Source organism: Oncorhynchus mykiss, chromosome 2, assembly GCF_013265735.2.
Source record: "Oncorhynchus mykiss isolate Arlee chromosome 2, USDA_OmykA_1.1, whole genome shotgun sequence".
Lineage (NCBI taxonomy): Eukaryota > Metazoa > Chordata > Actinopteri > Salmoniformes > Salmonidae > Oncorhynchus > Oncorhynchus mykiss.
The window spans coordinates 1,835,001-1,853,911 of record NC_048566.1 but is presented as its reverse complement, the minus strand read 5'-3'; the positions used below and the strand labels follow the sequence as shown (position 1 = coordinate 1,853,911).

The 18,911-nt window shown below is 45.4% G+C and overlaps 1 protein-coding gene across 1 annotated transcript in view; it reads right to left on the bottom strand.

Annotated features, from left to right (window-relative positions):
* Positions 1 to 341: 341 nt before the first annotated feature.
* The window catches only part of slc6a3 (solute carrier family 6 member 3), a 36,763-nt gene continuing 18,193 nt past the window's right edge, over positions 342 to 18,911 (bottom strand). The window contains exons 7-16 of the mRNA XM_036935153.1: positions 18,338 to 18,472; positions 15,272 to 15,375; positions 12,119 to 12,243; positions 10,059 to 10,171; positions 9,366 to 9,494; positions 8,963 to 9,062; positions 5,876 to 5,976; positions 4,101 to 4,268; positions 3,300 to 3,371; positions 342 to 1,205 (exon numbers count right to left, since the gene is read on the bottom strand). Of these exons, the coding sequence (XP_036791048.1) occupies positions 1,182 to 1,205; positions 3,300 to 3,371; positions 4,101 to 4,268; positions 5,876 to 5,976; positions 8,963 to 9,062; positions 9,366 to 9,494; positions 10,059 to 10,171; positions 12,119 to 12,243; positions 15,272 to 15,375; positions 18,338 to 18,472 (1,071 nt within the window). The 3' untranslated portion in view covers positions 342 to 1,181. The remainder of the gene's footprint in view (positions 1,206 to 3,299; positions 3,372 to 4,100; positions 4,269 to 5,875; positions 5,977 to 8,962; positions 9,063 to 9,365; positions 9,495 to 10,058; positions 10,172 to 12,118; positions 12,244 to 15,271; positions 15,376 to 18,337; positions 18,473 to 18,911) is intronic.

The following is an 18,911-nucleotide window of genomic DNA, read 5'->3' as shown; positions in this document are numbered from 1 at the left end:
CCATGTCCATGTCATGACCAAAGCACCGGTTCCAGTCCATGTGCCAGTGCCATGTATCAAATGACAGGTGTTTACATTTGTTGGTTGACATGAAAATAGAGCTCTTTACCCACTGTAAAACATGGTGGTGGATCTGTGATGTCATGGGGCTGTTTAGCCTCCATTCGTCCTGGGATCCTTGTTAATAAGGTCAACGGCATCATGAACTTTACCCAGTGCCAAGACATGTGTGTCAATTATTTTGACGCCAAAACCTTTGAGGAAAAAGTTTAAACAAAATCTCTTTCTCTGAGCAATTGTATTAGTATAAAATAATTGAATAAAAAAAAATTAACATGCAACATAGCTCAGTATTTAAATAATTTATTTAATATTTATTTTTTTCTCATCTTTATCAAGGGTGGACCCCCCCTCGGTACATTTGAAAACATTTTCAGAAGAGAAGTAACAGACAACACATTTTTGAAGTGTCAAAAGGAAACTGTTGGCACAATATAAAAAGCTAGTTTACTATGTAACGGGTATATGTTGTCACAAACTTAACTTAAAACATGTACACTTTCATATACAGTTAAATACAGTCATGTCCTTTTGTTATTGGCTATGTTGTTTCTGTAATAAATACTATTTCTCTTAGTTACCTCTACAACAGATAATCATATAATATATTTTACACTAAACCAAATGCTCAGATTTTTCCTCAGCTCACAAATTAAACATGAATATATAGGTGTATTATCCATAATCATAACAGTCATTGTTTAAGATTGATATTTTGACCGAACATCACCAACATCCTGATCTAGATCACAGCACACAACCACACGTCCATTGAGGAAATTAAAGACCACTACGATTTGACAGCTTGGTTGGCATTTCAAACACTTCTCTCTCCTCTTGTTACGGGATAAACTCTCTTCGCATGTCTGCCGTGCCTCCTTCTAGCCATCCATCCCTCACTCTATCCCTCCATCCATCCCTCACTCTATCCCTCCATCACTCTCTCTATCCATCCATCCATCCTTCCCTCTCTCTATCCATCCATCCATCCTTCCCTCTCTCTAGCCATCCATCACTCACTCACTCTATCCATCCCTCCATCACTCACTCTATCCATCCCTCCCTCGCTCTCTCTATCCATCCATCCTCCATGTGAACGGACCTCTGTCTTCTTCCTGGGCTCAGATCACCATCCAGTGTTGGAGCTGTGGAAAGGACAATAAATACACTAAGGTAGAGTAAGGTAAGGTAAGGTAGAGTAAGGTAAGGTAGAGTAAGATAAGGTAAGGTAAGGTAAGGTAGAGTAAGGTAAGGTAAGGTAGGGTAAGGTGGGGTAAGGTAAGGTAGGGTAAGGTAGAGTAAGGTAAGGTAGAGTAAGATAAGGTAAGGTAGGGTAAGGTAAGGTAGAGTAAGGTAAGGTAAGGTAAGGTAGGGTAAGGTGGGGTAAGGTAGGGTAGAGTAAGGTAAGGTAAGGTAAGGTAAGGTAGGGTAAGGTAAGGTAAGGTAGGGTAAGGTAAGATAAGGTAGGGTAAGGTAAGATAAGGTAAGGTAAGGTAAGATAAGGAATGGTAAGGTAAGATAAGGTAGAGTAAGGTAAGGTAAGGTAGGGTAAGGTGGGGTAAGGTAGGGTAAGGTAAGGTAAGGTAGGGTAGAGTAAAGTAAGGTAAGGTAAGGTAAGGTAAGGTAAGGTAGGGTAAGGTAAGATAAGGAATGGTAAGGTAAGATAACGTAAGGTAAGGTAGGGTAAGGTAGGGTAAGGTAAGGTAGGGTAAGGTTAGGTAAGGTAGGGTAAGATAAGGGAGGGTAAGGTAGGGTAAGGTAAGATAGGGTAGGGTAGGGTAAGTTAAGGTAGGGTAAGGTGGGGTAAGGTAAGGTAAGGTCAGGTAAGGTAAGGTAGGGTAGGGTAAAGTAAGGTACGATAGGGTAGGGTAAGGTAAGGTAAGGTAAGGTAGATTAGGGTAAGGTAGGGTAAGGTAAGGTAGGGTAAGGTGGGGTAAGGTAAGGTAAGGTAAGGTCAGGTAAGGTAAGGTAGGGTAGGGTAAGGTGAGGTAAGGTAGGGTAGGGTAAGGTAGGGTAAGGTAGGGTAGGGTAAGGTAAGGTAAGGTAAGGTAGGGTAAGGTGAGGTAAGGTAGGGTAGAGTAAGGTAAGGTAAGGTAAGGTAAGGTAGGGTAAGGTAAGGTAAGGTAGGGTAAGGTAAGATAAGGTAGGGTAAGGTAAGATAAGGTAAGGTAAGGTAAGATAAGGAATGGTAAGGTAAGATAAGGTAGAGTAAGGTAAGGTAAGGTAGGGTAAGGTGGGGTAAGGTAGGGTAAGGTAAGGTAAGGTAGGGTAGAGTAAAGTAAGGTAAGGTAAGGTAAGGTAGGGTAAGGTAAGATAAGGAATGGTAAGGTAAGATAAGGTAAGGTAAGTTAGGGTAAGGTAGGGTAAGGTAAGGTAGGGTAAGGTTAGGTAAGGTAGGGTAAGATAAGGGAGGGTAAGGTAGGGTAAGGTAAGATAGGGTAGGGTAGGGTAAGTTAAGGTAGGGTAAGGTGGGGTAAGGTAAGGTAAGGTCAGGTAAGGTAAGGTAGGGTAGGGTAAAGTAAGGTACGATAGGGTAGGGTAAGGTAAGGTACGATAGGGTAGGGTAAGGTAAGGTAGGGTAAGGTAAGGTAGGGTAAGGTGGGGTAAGGTAAGGTAAGGTAAGGTCAGGTAAGGTAAGGTAGGGTAGGGTAAGGTGAGGTAAGGTAGGGTAGGGTAAGGTAGGGTAAGGTAGGGTAGGGTAAGGTAAGGTAAGGTAAGGTAGGGTAGGGTAAGGTAAGGTAAGGTAAGGTAGGGTAAGGTTAGGTAAGGTAGGGTAAGATAAGGGAGGGTAAGGTAGGGTAAGGTAAGGTAGGTTAAGGTAAGGTAGGGTAAGGTAAGGTAAGGTAGGGTAAGGTAGGGTAAGGTAAGGTAAGGTAAGGTAGGGTAAGGTAAGGTAAGGTAAGGTAGGGTAAGGTAGGGTAAGGTGGGGTCAGGTAAGGTAGGGTAAGGTAAGGTAGGGTAAGGTAAGGTAGGGTAAGGTGGGGTAAGGTAGGGTAAGGTAAGGTAAGGTAGGGTAAGATAAGGGAGGGTAAGGTAGGGTAAGGTAAGGTAGGGTAAGGTGGGGTAAGGTAGGGTAAGGTGGGGTAAGGTAAGGTAGGGTAAGGTAAGGTAAGGTAAGGTAGGGTAGGGTAAGGTAAGGTAGGGTAAGGTAAGGTAGGGTAAGATGGGGTAAGGTAGGGTAAGGTAAGGTAAGAAGGGGAGGTTAAGTAACGTCATGTAAACAGTGAAGAGCAGCTTACCGTAAACCTCCTAACTTCTCCGTTATCCACCAGGTGGTGTTCGTGCTCAGGCGTTATGGCGTAGGCCAGTCTCTACAGGAAGACAGGACGGGAATCACTTACCAAAGAAACTAACTTGTCTTCATTATACAAATCATTGTGCATTACCAAGCTGGATATTCATATTTGCTGGTGATGTTATAGCTCACCAACCATATTGCTCACATACCAAATATATATGTGTCACTGTCAGTGTTGACATTTCTGTGCATTGATGTTGATGAAAGTGGGCATCACTTTGGCTAAAGGTGTCTGCTAAATCACCATAGCAGCATATATCAATACAAACCAGACTTCCCACGTATATAAACCAGACTTATATAAACCAGACTTATATAAACCAGACTTATATAAACCAGACTTATACAAACCAGACTTCCCACTTATATAAACCAGACTTATATAAACCAGACTTATATAAACCAGACTTATATAAACCAGACTTATATAAACCAGACTTATACAAACCAGACTTCCCACTTATATAAACCAGACTTATATCAACCAGACTTATATAAACCAGACTTATATAAACCAGACTTCCCACTTGTATAAACCAGACTTATATAAACCAGACTTCCCACTTGTATAAACCAGACTTATATAAACCAGACTTATATAAACCAGACTTATATAAACCAGACTTCCCACTTGTATAAACCAGACTTATATAAACCAGACTTCCCACTTGTATAAACCAGACTTATATAAACCAGACTTATATAAACCAGACTTATATAAACCAGACTTATATAAACTTACATCACAGAACTTTCCAGGTAAGGTGCACATCTTGTACATGGCATAGAGAGGCACCATGGTCATGGAGGATATAGCCAAGCACCAGCCAATCATGTTGGCCCATATGGGAAACGTGTACGTCCCGTAGTTAGGAGGGTTAAAGGTCGCGAAGCTCACCACCACCATGAACTGGAGAAACAGAGGGTTTTGGGGTTAGGACACTTTCCTGTTTCAAGTCATAAGGACACTTATGGACTAGCCTCTACTGAAGCTAGCAAACTGAAGTTAGTGCCTAGACCTTGGTGTGCATGACTGAGAGCTGTCATAAGGACACTTATGGACTAGCCTCTACTGAAGCTAGCAAACTGTAGTTAATGTCTAGACCTTGGTGTGCATGACTGAGAGCTGTCATAAGGACACTTATGGACTAGCCTCTACTGAAGCTAACAAACTGTAGTTAGTGCCTAGACCTTGGTGTGCATGACTGAGAGCTGTCATAAGGACACTTATGGACTAGCCTCTACTGAAGCTAGCAAACTGTAGTTAGTGCCTAGACCTTGGTGTGCATGACTGAGAGCTGTCATAAGGACACTTATGGACTAGCCTCTACTGAAGCTAGCAAACCTTGGTGTGCATGACTGAGAGCTGCATGGACCTTGGTGTGCATGACTGAGAGCTGCATGGACTTTGGTGTGCATGACTGAGAGCTGCATGGACCTTGGTGTGCATGACTGAGAGCTGCATGGACCTTGGTGTGCGTGACTGAGAGCTGCATGGACCTTGGTGTGCATGACTGAGAGCTGCATGGACCTTGGTGTGCGTGACTGAGAGCTGCATGGACCTTGGTGTGCATGACTGAGAGCTGCATGGACCTTGGTGTGCATGACTGAGAGCTGCATGGACCTTGGTGTGCATGACTGAGAGCTGCATGGACCTTGGTGTGCATGACTGAGAGCTGCATGGACCTTGGTGTGCATGACTGAGAGCTGCATGGACCTTGGTGTGCATGACTGAGAGCTGCATGGACCTTGGTGTGCATGACTGAGAGCTGCATGGACCTTGGTGTGCATGACTGAGAGCTGCATGGACCTTGGTGTGCATGACTGAGAGCTGCATGGACCTTGGTGTGCATGACTGAGAGCTGCATGGACCTTGGCGTGCATGACTGAGAGCTGCATGGACCTTGGTGTGCATGACTGAGAGCTGCATGGACCTTGGTGTGCATGACTGAGAGCTGCATGGACCTTGGTGTGCATGACTGAGAGCTGCATGGACCTTGGTGTGCATGACTGAGAGCTGCATGGACCTTGGTGTGCATGACTGAGAGCTGCATGGACCTTGGTGTGCATGACTGAGAGCTGCATGGACCTTGGTGTGCATGACTGAGAGCTGCATGGACCTTGGTGTGCATGACTGAGAGCTGCATGGACCTTGGTGTGCATGACTGAGAGCTGCATGGACCTTGGTGTGCATGACTGAGAGATGCATGGACCTTGGTGTGCATGACTGAGAGCTGCATGGAGCTTGGTGTGCATGACTGAGAGCTGCATGGACCTTGGTGTGCATGACTGAGAGCTGCATGGAGCTTGGTGTGCATGACTGAGAGCTGCATGGAGCTTGGTGTGCATGACTGAGAGCTGCATGGAGCTTGGTGTGCATGACTGAGAGCTGCATGGACCTTGGTGTGCATGACTGAGAGCTGTATGTGGACTATTCACCTGGTTCCATTTTGCACCAGGTAAACTAAAAAATACTTGACATGTTTGACCCAGGTGTTTCTCTCTTTATGAACTCACCAGGAGGAAGCACGGGCTGACAAACTTCCAGCACAGTCTCCAGTACAGGCCTGGTCTCTGTCCGATCATCTCCTCGATGTCGTCACTGAACCGATCCACTCCTGAAGGGAAGAGTTCAAACTGTAGCAGTGAAAAACGTGTGACGGTTCATCATTATAACCAGGGTTGGGGTCAATTCAAATTGAAAGCTGTCAATTCAGGAAGTAATTTTTATTTTTTTATTTTTTTAAAGACCATCGATTGTCAATAGACTTAGAAGTAAAAGCTATTTATTTTTAAAAGGTTTTCTTTTCATTTTTGACGTTTAAAATCAAATCGCTTTCTGAATTGACTACCTTCATTTCGAATTGAACCCTTAACCTAATCAAAACCCTTGGAGTCGTCATTTTACAGAGCAAAGAGAGGGAAAGGGGAGGTTTCTACCACAGCAGACAGGAAGCCTTGAGGATTAGCAATAGTTGTCTTTGTGTTCTCTCGTTCTGAGAAAACGACAGTCCATTGGAAATACAAGGATATTAGCATTCTGGTAGCATGTTTAATATCACCAGCATCCAGTTCCTTTGCTCATCTAGGCTTCTCCTCACTCAACCTTCTCTCTTTGTTCCTTGCCTGGGAGGCACTTCTCAAAGCCCATGCATAATCCCAATGTGACTGGAGCCTATGGAGAGCAGGCAGCTGTTCCTGTGGAGGGCACAGGGTGCCACAGCCACCTGTCAGTAGAGATGGAGCCAGGGAAAAGGCCCGGAGAAGCCTGGGGCTAAAGTAGTCTGCCCTCCCAGGCTGAGGCCACCACGGCAGGTCAGCAAGCTGACCACACTGACCCCCGAGCCACAAGGCTGGTTAGACATACACATGAATGCACACGCACACACACACACACACACACACACACACACACACACACACACACACACACACACACACACACACACACACACACACACAGACACACACACACACACACACACACACACACACACACACACACACACACACACACACACACACACACACACACACACACACACACAGCACTGTCTGGACCCCCTGACCAGCAGTATAGTAGATCAGACTAGCAGTCTAAACCAGAAGTGAGCTTTGGAGACGTTCTTTTTTTTAACCTGAATTCACTCTGGAGACGTTGCTGTAAAATGCCTGTGGGCTTTCAGATAACTTCAATGTTGTCTGAGCAAAGCAAGTTGCTCGTCGTACTGTAGTGTCACACAAGAAAGTGTAAAGGAAAGACGAAAATACGGTGATGAGCTTTTAATGAGCCTTTTCGATAAACACCGAGGGTCTTAGTCTGGTGATGATTGAGGCTTGGCTGCCGTTTGACAAATACAAATCTATCTATTTTCCATTGATTATCTCTGACGGAGATACCTCTACCTGCACTGTTGACTAGATTATCTCTGAAGGAGATACCTCTACCTGCACTGTTGACTAGATTATCTCTGAAGGAGATACCTCTACCTGCACTGTTGACTAGATTATCTCTGAAGGTAGCCTACCTGCACTGTTGACTAGATTATCTCTGAAGGTAGCCTACCTGCACTGTTGACTAGATTATCTCTGAAGGTAGCCTACCAGCACTGTTGACTAGATTATCTCTGAAGGAGATACCTCTACCTGCACTGTTGACTAGATTATCTCTGAAGGTAGCCTACCTGCACTGTTGACTAGATTATCTCTGAAGGTAGCGTACCTGCACTGTTGACTAGATTATCTCTGACGGTAGCCTACCTGCACTGTTGACTAGATTATCTCTGAAGGTAGCCTACCTGCACTGTTGGCTAGATTATCTCTGAAGGAGATACCTCTACCTGCACTGTTGACTAGATTATCTCTGAAGGAGATACCTCTACCTGCACTGTTGACTAGAGCACACGTGTCAAGACCAGAGTGGACACACACACACACACACATCCCTGCCCCGCCCGACACACATACCATATAACGCCACATTTGTTGTGACAAAATCGTCAGTAAGGTTGAAAATGTGATGGGAATCCATCATCACACACAGCCGTCTATCTGCAACAAGTCAACTTGAGGTGAACACACCTCTGGCGGCAAAATTAGCATTTTGTTTTAATGCGTATTATGCCCGATTTTTTAATATTCGCATGAAAATCTGGCGTCAATTGGATGGAAAACTATCTTATAAGGGACTTTGTCCACAATCACTTTGAGATACTTTGGGATGATTTGAAAAGGATGCTAGAGAAACGCTATTATCGGTAGCCACGACTTGAATGGGATTTGTGACACAGATGCTAACGCGTTAGCGCGCGGAAACAATGCCAGGGGAAATAAAAACCAAAGTATGGATTGATGTCATACCTCGTCCGTAGACTGTTTTACGGGGTTAGGAAACCAATGTGTCGTTTTGTCATTTTGGGTGTACTATCCCTTTAAGTTAGAATTGAAAGACACGGCACAAGGGAATCTTCCATCGGGCCTAGCTTATATTTCTGACATCCAAGTATCATCAGAACCACAACAGACCCCCCCCCCCCCCCCCCCCCCCCAAAAAAAAAAACATCAATCTTTACACCACAGACTGGGATGTTGACCTCAGATAGTCAATATCAATACACTATTGTTTGGATGTAATGTGTCTCTGTCCACTCCAAACACCTAAACTCTAAATAGTCATATGAACCATACGCTCTGAGTGGCAGAAACACACCAGAGACAGGCGTTTTACCTCCCGGTCCTCTGACAGCTAATGAGGTAGTGTTGCATGGCGGCACAGCAGAGGAAGATCCAGACTGATATCCCATCAGACCCTATCAATGGCCTAATAGGGCATCAGCTTGGATGGCCATGAAGAGCTAAGAGTCTCCCCTCCTCACCTCGCGCTCCCTCCCTCCTCCTCACTCCTCACCTCCTCCCACCTCCTCCCTCCTCACCTCCTCCCTCCCTCCTCCTCCCTCCTCCCTCCTCACCTCCTCCCTCCCTCCTCCTCCCTCCTCACTCCTCACCTCCTCCCTCCCTCCTCCTCCCTCCTCACTCCTCACCCCCTCCTCCTGCTCCTCCCCTCCTCCTCTCCCATCCTCCCCCCACCTCCTCTCCCCTCCTCACCGTAGAACCAGGCGATGCCGATGGCCTCAATAAGCACTCCAAAGAGAATGGATGTCCCAGCAGCAAAATGGTCCAGCAGAGTGAACACATAGATGCCACCCTGGAGAGGAGAGGAGAGGAGAGAAGAGGAGAGGAGAGGAGAGGAGATGAGATGAGATGAGATGAGATGAGATGAGATGAGATGAGAGGAGAGGAGAGGAGAGGAGAGGAGAGGAGAGGAGAGGAGAGGAGAGGAGAGGAGAGGAGAGGAGAGGAGAGGAGAGGAGAGTAGAGGAGAGGAGAGGAGAGGAGAGGAGAGGAGAGGTTCCATTTGATGTCTCTTATATTAGCCATGTGTCATTCATGCAAATTCCTTAGATGCTTGAGGAATAACTTTGCACACACATATTTTTCGTCCACTTACATTAGTGACACAGAACAGTGAGATTAGGAAGGTGGACACAACGATGAAGAGGGTGAAGAGTTCCCGGTGTTTGTGGAGAAACTTGAACTCATCCATCAATCCTGTGATCACTGACTCCATCCCTCCCATCTAGAGACCAGAGACAGAGCACAGAACACAGAGCACAGAACACAGAACACAGAGCACAGAACATAGAACACAGAACACAGAACACAGAGCACAGAACAGAGAACACAGAACACAGAGTACAGAACAGAGAACACAGAACACAGAGCACAGAACATAGAACACAGAACACAGAACAGAGAACACAGAACACAGAGCACAGAACACAGAGCACAGAACACAGAGCACAGAACACAGAGCACAGAACAGAGAGCAGAGAACACAGAGCACAGAACAGAGAACACAGAACACAGAGCACAGAACAGAGAACACAGAACACAGAGCACAGAACAGAGAACACAGAACACAGAACATAGAACACCATAATTTAGCTGAACTTGGTCCGTCCACTTTACCTATAGCAGAATTAGCCAGCCCTGATCCTGCTGGGTCGGACCAAAAGCCCGCACACCTATTAGCTCCCCAGGAGTAGGGTTTGTCACCACTAGCCTATAGCATGTTGTCACCTCAGAAACTGGAGGTTGATCATATCATAGTTTGTTCTATAATGGTGAGCGGTGTACTCACAGCACTGTCGATGCCCAGAGTCAGCAGCATGATGAAGAAGATGACTGCCCACACTGAGGATCCTGGTAATGTTGCAATGGCCTCTGGGTAGATGATGAACACCAGACCAGGACCTTTATGGGACACAACAACACAGATGAATGATTTAGTTATCTTGTGTTAATCAAACATCTATTTTGTGATGGGAGACTTGTCTGAAGAACGCAGCAAATCCAACATTTGTTTAATCAACAGCGGTGACAATGTAGACCACATGATTGATTTGTGCTGATAAACACATATAGATTTCCAATCAGCCCTGACACCAAGACCAGAGCAGGTTTTTTGATAAACATTTTGATAAACCACATTTAATATTGCACGTCATAAAGGCAAGTGGACATGACATCAATTTACAGATCCCATCACACAAATAATGATTGGCTGAAAAATCTATTGGAAATGTCAATACATCTAACTATTTTTTATAAAGAACAAAACAATCACTTCAGGTCTCCAACGTTATCTGAGAAAAGAGTGCGAAGCATTAAGAATACTGACCGTCTGTGGTCACCTTGTCCAGAACATTACGAATACTGACCGTCTGTGGTCACCTTGTCCAGAACACTAAGAATACTGACCCTATGTGGTCACCTTGTCCAGAACACTAAGAATACTGACTGTCTGTGGTCACCTTGTCCAGAACACTAAGAATACTGACCCTATGTGGTCACCTTGTCCAGAACACTAAGAATACTGACTGTCTGTGGTCACCTTGTCCAGAACACTAAGAATACTGACCGTCTGTGGCCACCTTGTCCAGAACACTAAGAATACTGACCCTATGTGGTCACCTTGTCCAGAACACTAAGACTACTGACCGTCTGTGGCCACCTTGTCCAGAACACTAAGAACACTGACTGTCTGTGGTCACCTTGTCCAGAACACTAAGAATACTGACCGTCTGTGGCCACCTTGTCCAGAACACTAAGAACACTGACTGTCTGTGGCCACCTTGTCCAGAACACTAAGAATACTGACCGTCTGTGGCCACCTTGTCCAGAACACTAAGAACACTGACTGTCTGTGGTCACCTTGTCCAGAACACTAAGAACACTGACCGTCTGTGGCCACCTTGTCCCGAACACTAAGAATACTGACCCTATGTGGTCACCTTGTCCAGAACACTAAGAATACTGACCGTCTGTGGTCACCTTGTCCAGAACACTAAGAACACTGACCCTATGTGGTCACCTTGTCCAGAACACTAAGAATACTGACCATCTGTGGTCACCTTGTCCAGAACATTACGAATACTGACCGTCTGTGGTCACCTTGTCCAGAACACTAAGAATACTGACCATCTGTGGTCACCTTGTCCAGAACACTAAGAATACTGACCATCTGTGGTCACCTTGTCCAGAACACTAAGAATACTGACCATCTGTGGTCACCTTGTCCAGAACACTAAGAATACTGACCGTCTGTGGTCACCTTGTCCAGAACATTACGAATACTGACCGTCTGTGGTCACCTTGTCCAGAACACTAAGAATACTGACCATCTGTGGTCACCTTGTCCAGAACACTAAGAATACTGACCGTCTGTGGTCACCTTGTCCAGAACATTACGAATACTGACCGTCTGTGGTCACCTTGTCCAGAACACTAAGAATACTGACCGTCTGTGGTCACCTTGTCCAGAACACTAAGAATACTGACCGTCTGTGGTCACCTTGTCCAGAACACTAAGAATACTGACCATCTGTGGTCACCTTGTCCAGAACACTAAGAATAATGACCATCTGTGGTCACCTTGTCCAGAACACTAAGAATACTGACCATCTGTGGTCACCTTGTCCAGAACACTAAGAATACTGACCATCTGTGGTCACCTTGTCCAGAACACTAAGAATACTGACCATCTGTGGTCACCTTGTCCAGAACACTAAGAATACTGACCATCTGTGGTCACCTTGTCCAGAACACTAAGAATACTGACCGTCTGTGGTCACCTTGTCCAGAACACTAAGAATACTGACCATCTGTGGTCACCTTGTCCAGAACACTAAGAATACTGACCGTCTGTGGCCACCTTGTCCAATGGCACGCTGTGTTTATGGGACATGTAACCCAGGAAGGAGAAGATGACGAAGCCGGAGAAGAAGCTGGTCAGGGAGTTGATGGAACTGGTGATGATGGCATCTCTGGAAGAGAGAGTGAAGATGACAAGAACATATTCATATACCTGGTAGATCTAGAACAGACTGGTGTTATAGACATGACCAGTAGGTATTACTGTCCTCTATAGAACAGACTGGTGTTATAGACATGACCAGTAGGTATTACTGTCCTCTATAGAACAGACTGGTGTTATAGACATGACCAGTAGGTATTACTGTCCTCTATAGAACAGACTGGTGTTATAGACATGACCAGTAGGTATTACTGTCCTCTATAGAACAGACTGGTGTTATATACATGACCAGTAGGTATTACTGTCCTCTATAGAACAGACTGGTGTTATAGACATGACCAGTAGGTATTACTGTCCTCTATAGAACAGACTGGTGTTATAGACATGACCAGTAGGTATTACTGTCCTCTATAGAACAGACTGGTGTTATATACATGACCAGTAGGTATTACTGTCCTCTATAGAACAGACTGGTGTTATAGACATGACCAGTAGGTATTACTGTCCTCTACAGAACAGACTGGTGTTATAGACATGACCAGTAGGTATTACTGTCCTCTACAGAACAGACTGGTGTTATAGACATGACCAGTAGGTATCACTGTCCTCTATAGAACAGACTGGTGTTATAGACATGACCAGTAGGTATTACTGTCCTCTATAGAACAGACTGGTGTTATAGACATGACCAGTAGGTATTACTGTCCTCTATAGAACAGACTGGTGTTATAGACATGACCAGTAGGTATTACTGTCCTCTATAGAACAGACAGGTGTTATAGACATGACCAGTAGGTATTACTGTCCTCTATAGAACAGACTGGTGTTATAGACATGACCAGTAGGTATTACTGTCCTCTATAGAACAGACTGGTGTTATAGACATGACCAGTAGGTATTACTGTCCTCTATAGAACAGACAGGTGTTATAGACATGACCAGTAGGTATTACTGTCCTCTATAGAACAGACTGGTGTTATAGACATGACCAGTAGGTATTACTGTCCTCTATAGAACAGACAGGTGTTATAGACATGACCAGTAGGTATTACTGTCCTCTATAGAACAGACAGGTGTTATAGACATGACCAGTAGGTATTACTGTCCTCTATAGAACAGACAGGTGTTATAGACATGACCAGTAGGTATTACTGTCCTCTACAGAACAGACAGGTGTTATAGACATGACCAGTAGGTATTACTGTCCTCTATAGAACAGACTGGTGTTATAGACATGACCAGTAGGTATTACTGTCCTCTATAGAACAGACTGGTGTTATAGACATGACCAGTAGGTATTACTGTCCTCTATAGAACAGACTGGTGTTATAGACATGACCAGTAGGTATTACTGTCCTCTATAGAACAGACTGGTGTTATAGACATGACCAGTAGGTATTACTGTCCTCTATAGAACAGACTGGTGTTATAGACATGACCAGTAGGTATTACTGTCCTCTATAGAACAGACAGGTGTTATAGACATGACCAGTAGGTATTACTGTCCTCTACAGAACAGACAGGTGTTATAGACATGACCAGTAGGTATTACTGTCCTCTATAGAACAGACTGGTGTTATAGACATGACCAGTAGGTATTACTGTCCTCTATAGAACAGACTGGTGTTATAGACATGACCAGTAGGCATTACTGTCCTCTATAGAACAGACTGGTGTTATAGACATGACCAGTAGGTATTACTGTCCTCTATAGAACAGACTGGTGTTATAGACATGACCAGTAGGTATTACTGTCCTCTATAGAACAGACTGGTGTTATAGACATGACCAGTAGGTATTACTGTCCTCTATAGAACAGACTGGTGTTATAGACATGACCAGTAGGTATTACTGTCCTCTATAGAACAGACTGGTGTTATAGACATGACCAGTAGGTATCACTGTCCTCTATAGAACAGACTGGTGTTATAGACATGACCAGTAGGTATTACTGTCCTCTATAGAACAGACTGGTGTTATAGACATGACCAGTAGGTATTACTGTCCTCTATAGAACAGACTGGTGTTATAGACATGACCAGTAGGTATTACTGTCCTCTATAGAACAGACTGGTGTTATAGACATGACCAGTAGGTATTACTGTCCTCTACAGAACAGACAGGTGTTACAGACATGACCAGTAGGTATTACTGTCCTCTATAGAACAGACTGGTGTTATAGACATGACCAGTAGGTATTACTGTCCTCTATAGAACAGACTGGTGTTATAGACATGACCAGTAGGTATTACTGTCCTCTATAGAACAGACTGGTGTTATAGACATGACCAGTAGGTATTACTGTCCTCTATAGAACAGACTGGTGTTATAGACATGACCAGTAGGTATTACTGTCCTCTATAGAACAGACTGGTGTTATAGACATGACCAGTAGGTATTACTGTCCTCTATAGAACAGACTGGTGTTATAGACATGACCAGTAGGTATTACTGTCCTCTATAGAACAGACTGGTGTTATAGACATGACCAGTAGGTATTACTGTCCTCTATAGAACAGACTGGTGTTATAGACATGACCAGTAGGTATTACTGTCCTCTATAGAACAGACTGGTGTTATAGACATGACCAGTAGGTATTACTGTCCTCTATAGAACAGACTGGTGTTATAGACATGACCAGTAGGTATTACTGTCCTCTATAGAACAGACTGGTGTTATAGACATGACCAGTAGGTATTACTGTCCTCTACAGAACAGACTGGTGTTATAGACATGACCAGTAGGTATTACTGTCCTCTATAGAACAGACTGGTGTTATAGACATGACCAGTAGGTAAGGGCCTTCAAAGGTATTGTAATTCACCAGCTCAGCAGCAGTTTGTCACCTCTGTTCGCCTCTCTAATAGAGACTATAAACACTGAGGGGTAGCATACCAAATAGCACCCTATTCCCTACGCAGTGCACTACTTTCAACCAGAGCCCTATGGGTCCTAGTCTAAAGTAGTGCACTGTATAGTGAATAGGGTGTTATTTGGGACACGGAACCCCTGGTTTTGTTCTGTGCTTCTACTTTACCTATAGCAGTTGTTGCTGAATTTGTTATAGCTGGAGAACGCTATTAGCACACCAAACCCGACTCCCAAAGAGAAGCAGATCTGAGTGGCAGCGTCTATCCAGACCTACCACAACAAACAGCCAGGGGACAGAGGACAAAAGACACAGGGGGGGGGGGGGGGAGAAGGCTGTTATTAGAGATAATTGCAGGAAACTCATTCAACAGAAAGATGAAAGACACTTGTGAATACGGGGTAATTTAGCAAATTGTTGCTGCATGCATGTGTCTAATCTAATTCTCAAATTGTTGCTTTGAGTCCTTAGCGGTCGTGTGCGTTGCTACTGGAGGGGGGCGGGGGGGGGGGGGGGGGGGGGGGGGGGCAGCTGGAGATTCTTACAGCGCCCTTATTAAGGCAAATGATTCATATATACATTTCATCAGTCGGGATTTCATGGACACTGAAATATTAAATTGTTTATAACGAACCTTTTATTTTCCTGCACTAAATGACTACCTGTGGCGTTACAATACAGAAATAAACATCAGCATATCTCTCACACACACACATAAACACACGCACACAATGTGTATACAGTATATATATATATATATATGCAGGTAGCCTAGTGGTTAGAGCGAGATCGCTGGATCAAATCACCAAGCTGACAAGGTAAAAAACTGTCATTCTGTCCCTGAACAAGGCAGTTAACCCACTGTTCCCCTGAACAAGGCAGTTAACCCACTGTTCCCCTGAACAAGGCAGTTAACCCACTGTTCCCCTGAACAAGGCAGTTAACCCACTGTTCCCCTGAACTAGGCAGTTAACCCACTGTTCCCCTGAACAAGGCAGTTAACCCACTGTTCCCCTGAACAAGGCAGTTAACCCACTGTTCCCCTGAACAAGGCAGTTAACCCACTGTTCCCCTGAACAAGGCAGTTAACCCACTGTTCCCCTGAACAAGGCAGTTAACCCACTGTTCCCCTGAACAAGGCAGTTAACCCACTGTTCCCCTGAACAAGGCAGTTAACCCACTGTTCCCCTGAACAAGGCAGTTAACCCACTGTTCCCCTGAACTAGGCAGTTAACCCACTGTTCCCCTGAACAAGGCAGTTAACCCACTGTTCCCCTGAACAAGGCAGTTAACCCACTGTTCCCCTGAACAAGGCAGTTAACCCACTGTTCCCCTGAACAAGGCAGTTAACCCACTGTTCCCCTGAACAAGGCAGTTAACCCACTGTTCCCCTGAACAAGGCAGTTAACCCACTGTTCCCCGGGCGCTGTGGATGTTGATTGAGGCAGCAACCCAGCGCCTCTCTGACTGGGTTAAATGCAGGAAGACACATTTCAGTTGAATGCAACTGACTAGGGGCCCCTTTCCCTAAACAGGAGGGTGTCTCAGCTGGTGGAGGGTGTCCCCATCAGAGACAAGGACTGGACCAGAGCTGTAAAACTAGTGTGTCTGTGAGAGACAAGGACTGGACCAGAACTGTAATACTAGTGTGTCTATGAGAGACAAGGACTGGACCAGAGCTGTAATACTAGTGTGTCTGTGAGAGACAAGGACTGGACCAGAACTGTAATACTAGTGTGTCTGTGAGAGACAAGGACTGGACCAGAACTGTAATACTAGTGTGTCTGTGAGAGACAAGGACTGGACCAGAGCTGTAAAACTAGTGTGTCTGTGAGAGACAAGGACTGGACCAGAACTGTAATACTAGTGTGTCTGTGAGAGACAAGGACTGGACCAGAACTGTAATACTAGTGTGTCTATGAGAGACAAGGACTGGACCAGAACTGTAAAACTAGTGTGTCTGTGAGAGACAAGGACTGGACCAGAGCTGTAATACCAGTGTGTCTGTGAGAGACAAGGACTGGACCAGAGCTGTAAAACTAGTGTGTCTGTGAGAGACGAGGACTGGACCAGAACTGTAATACTAGTGTGTCTGTGAGAGACAAGGACTGGACCAGAGCTGTACAACTAGTGTGTCTGTGAGAGACAAGGACTGGACCAGAGCTGTAAAACTAGTGTGTCTGTGAGAGACAAGGACTGGACCAGAGCTGTAATACTAGTGTGTCTGTGAGAGACAAGGACTGGACCAGAGCTGTACAACTAGTGTGTCTGTGAGAGACGAGGACTGGACCAGAACTGTAAAACTAGTGTGTCTGTGAGAGACAAGGACTGGACCAGAGCTGTAATACTAGTGTGTCTGTGAGAGACGAGGACTGGACCAGAACTGTAATACTAGTGTGTCTGTGAGAGACAAGGACTGGACCAGAGCTGTAAAACTAGTGTGACTGTGAGAGACAAGGACTGGACCAGAACTGTAAAACTAGTGTGTCTGTGAGAGACAAGGACTGGACCAGAACTGTAAAACTAGTGTGTCTGTGAGAGACGAGGACTGGACCAGAACTGTAAAACTAGTGTGTCTATGAGAGACGAGGACTGGACCAGAGCTGTAATACTAGTGTGTCTGTGAGAGACGAGGACTGGACCAGAACTGTAAAACTAGTGTGTCTGTGAGAGACGAGGACTGGACCAGAACTGTAAAACTAGTGTGTCTGTGAGAGACAAGGACTGGACCAGAGCTGTAATACTAGTGTGTCTGTGAGAGACAAGGACTGGACCAGAGCTGTACAACTAGTGTGTCTGTGAGAGACAAGGACTGGACCAGAGCTGTAATACTAGTGTGTCTGTGAGAGACAAGGACTGGACCAGAGCTGTAAAACTAGTGTGACTGTGAGAGACAAGGACTGGACCAGAACTGTAAAACTAGTGTGTCTGTGAAACTCAATAAGGAAACAGACTTTTATCACCTCTGAATACACCCCTTCGATCTCGCTCTTGTCCTCTCTCTTTCTCTGTCTCTCTCTCTTTCTTTCTTTTTCTCTCTCTCTCTCTCTCTCACTCTCTCTCTCTCTCTCTCTCTCTCTCTCTCCTCCTTCTTTCTTTCTTTCTCTCTTTCTTTCTTTCTCTCTCTCTCTCTCTCTCTCTCTCTCTCTTTCTCTCAGTTTCCCAATCTTTCTCTTTCTGTTTCTCTCACTCCTTCCTGTCTCTCTATCTCTTCTCCCTCTCCCCCATTCTTACCTGAGGCTCACAGAGTCGTAGGAAGTCGACGCTGAGGTAGGCCTTAATGCCATCCATGGCTCCAGGGAGGGTGACCCCACGCAGCAGCAGGACGGTCAGGACCACGTAGGGCATGGTGGCTGTGATCCACACAACCTGCACAGGAACACATGGACTCAACAACCTGGCCCACTCTGATCTGTTCTGGCCCAGGACTCAACAACCTGGCCCACTCTGTTCTGTTCTACACACCTGGACTCAACAACCTGGCCCATCTCTGTTCTGTTCTAGGCCAGGACTCAACAACCTGGCCCACTCTGTTCTGTTCTAGGCCAGGACTCAACAACCTGGCCCACTCTGTTCTGTTCTAGGCCAGGACTCAACAACCTGGCCCACTCTGTTCTGTTCTAGGCAAGGACTCAACAACCTGGCCCACTCTGTTCTGTTCTAGGCCAGGACTCAACAACCTGGCCTACTCTGTTCTGTTCTAGGCCAGGACTCAACAACCTGGCCCACTCTGTTCTGTTCTAGGCCAGGACTCAACAACCTGGCCCACTCTGTTCTGTTCTAGGCCAGGACTCAACAACCTGGCCCA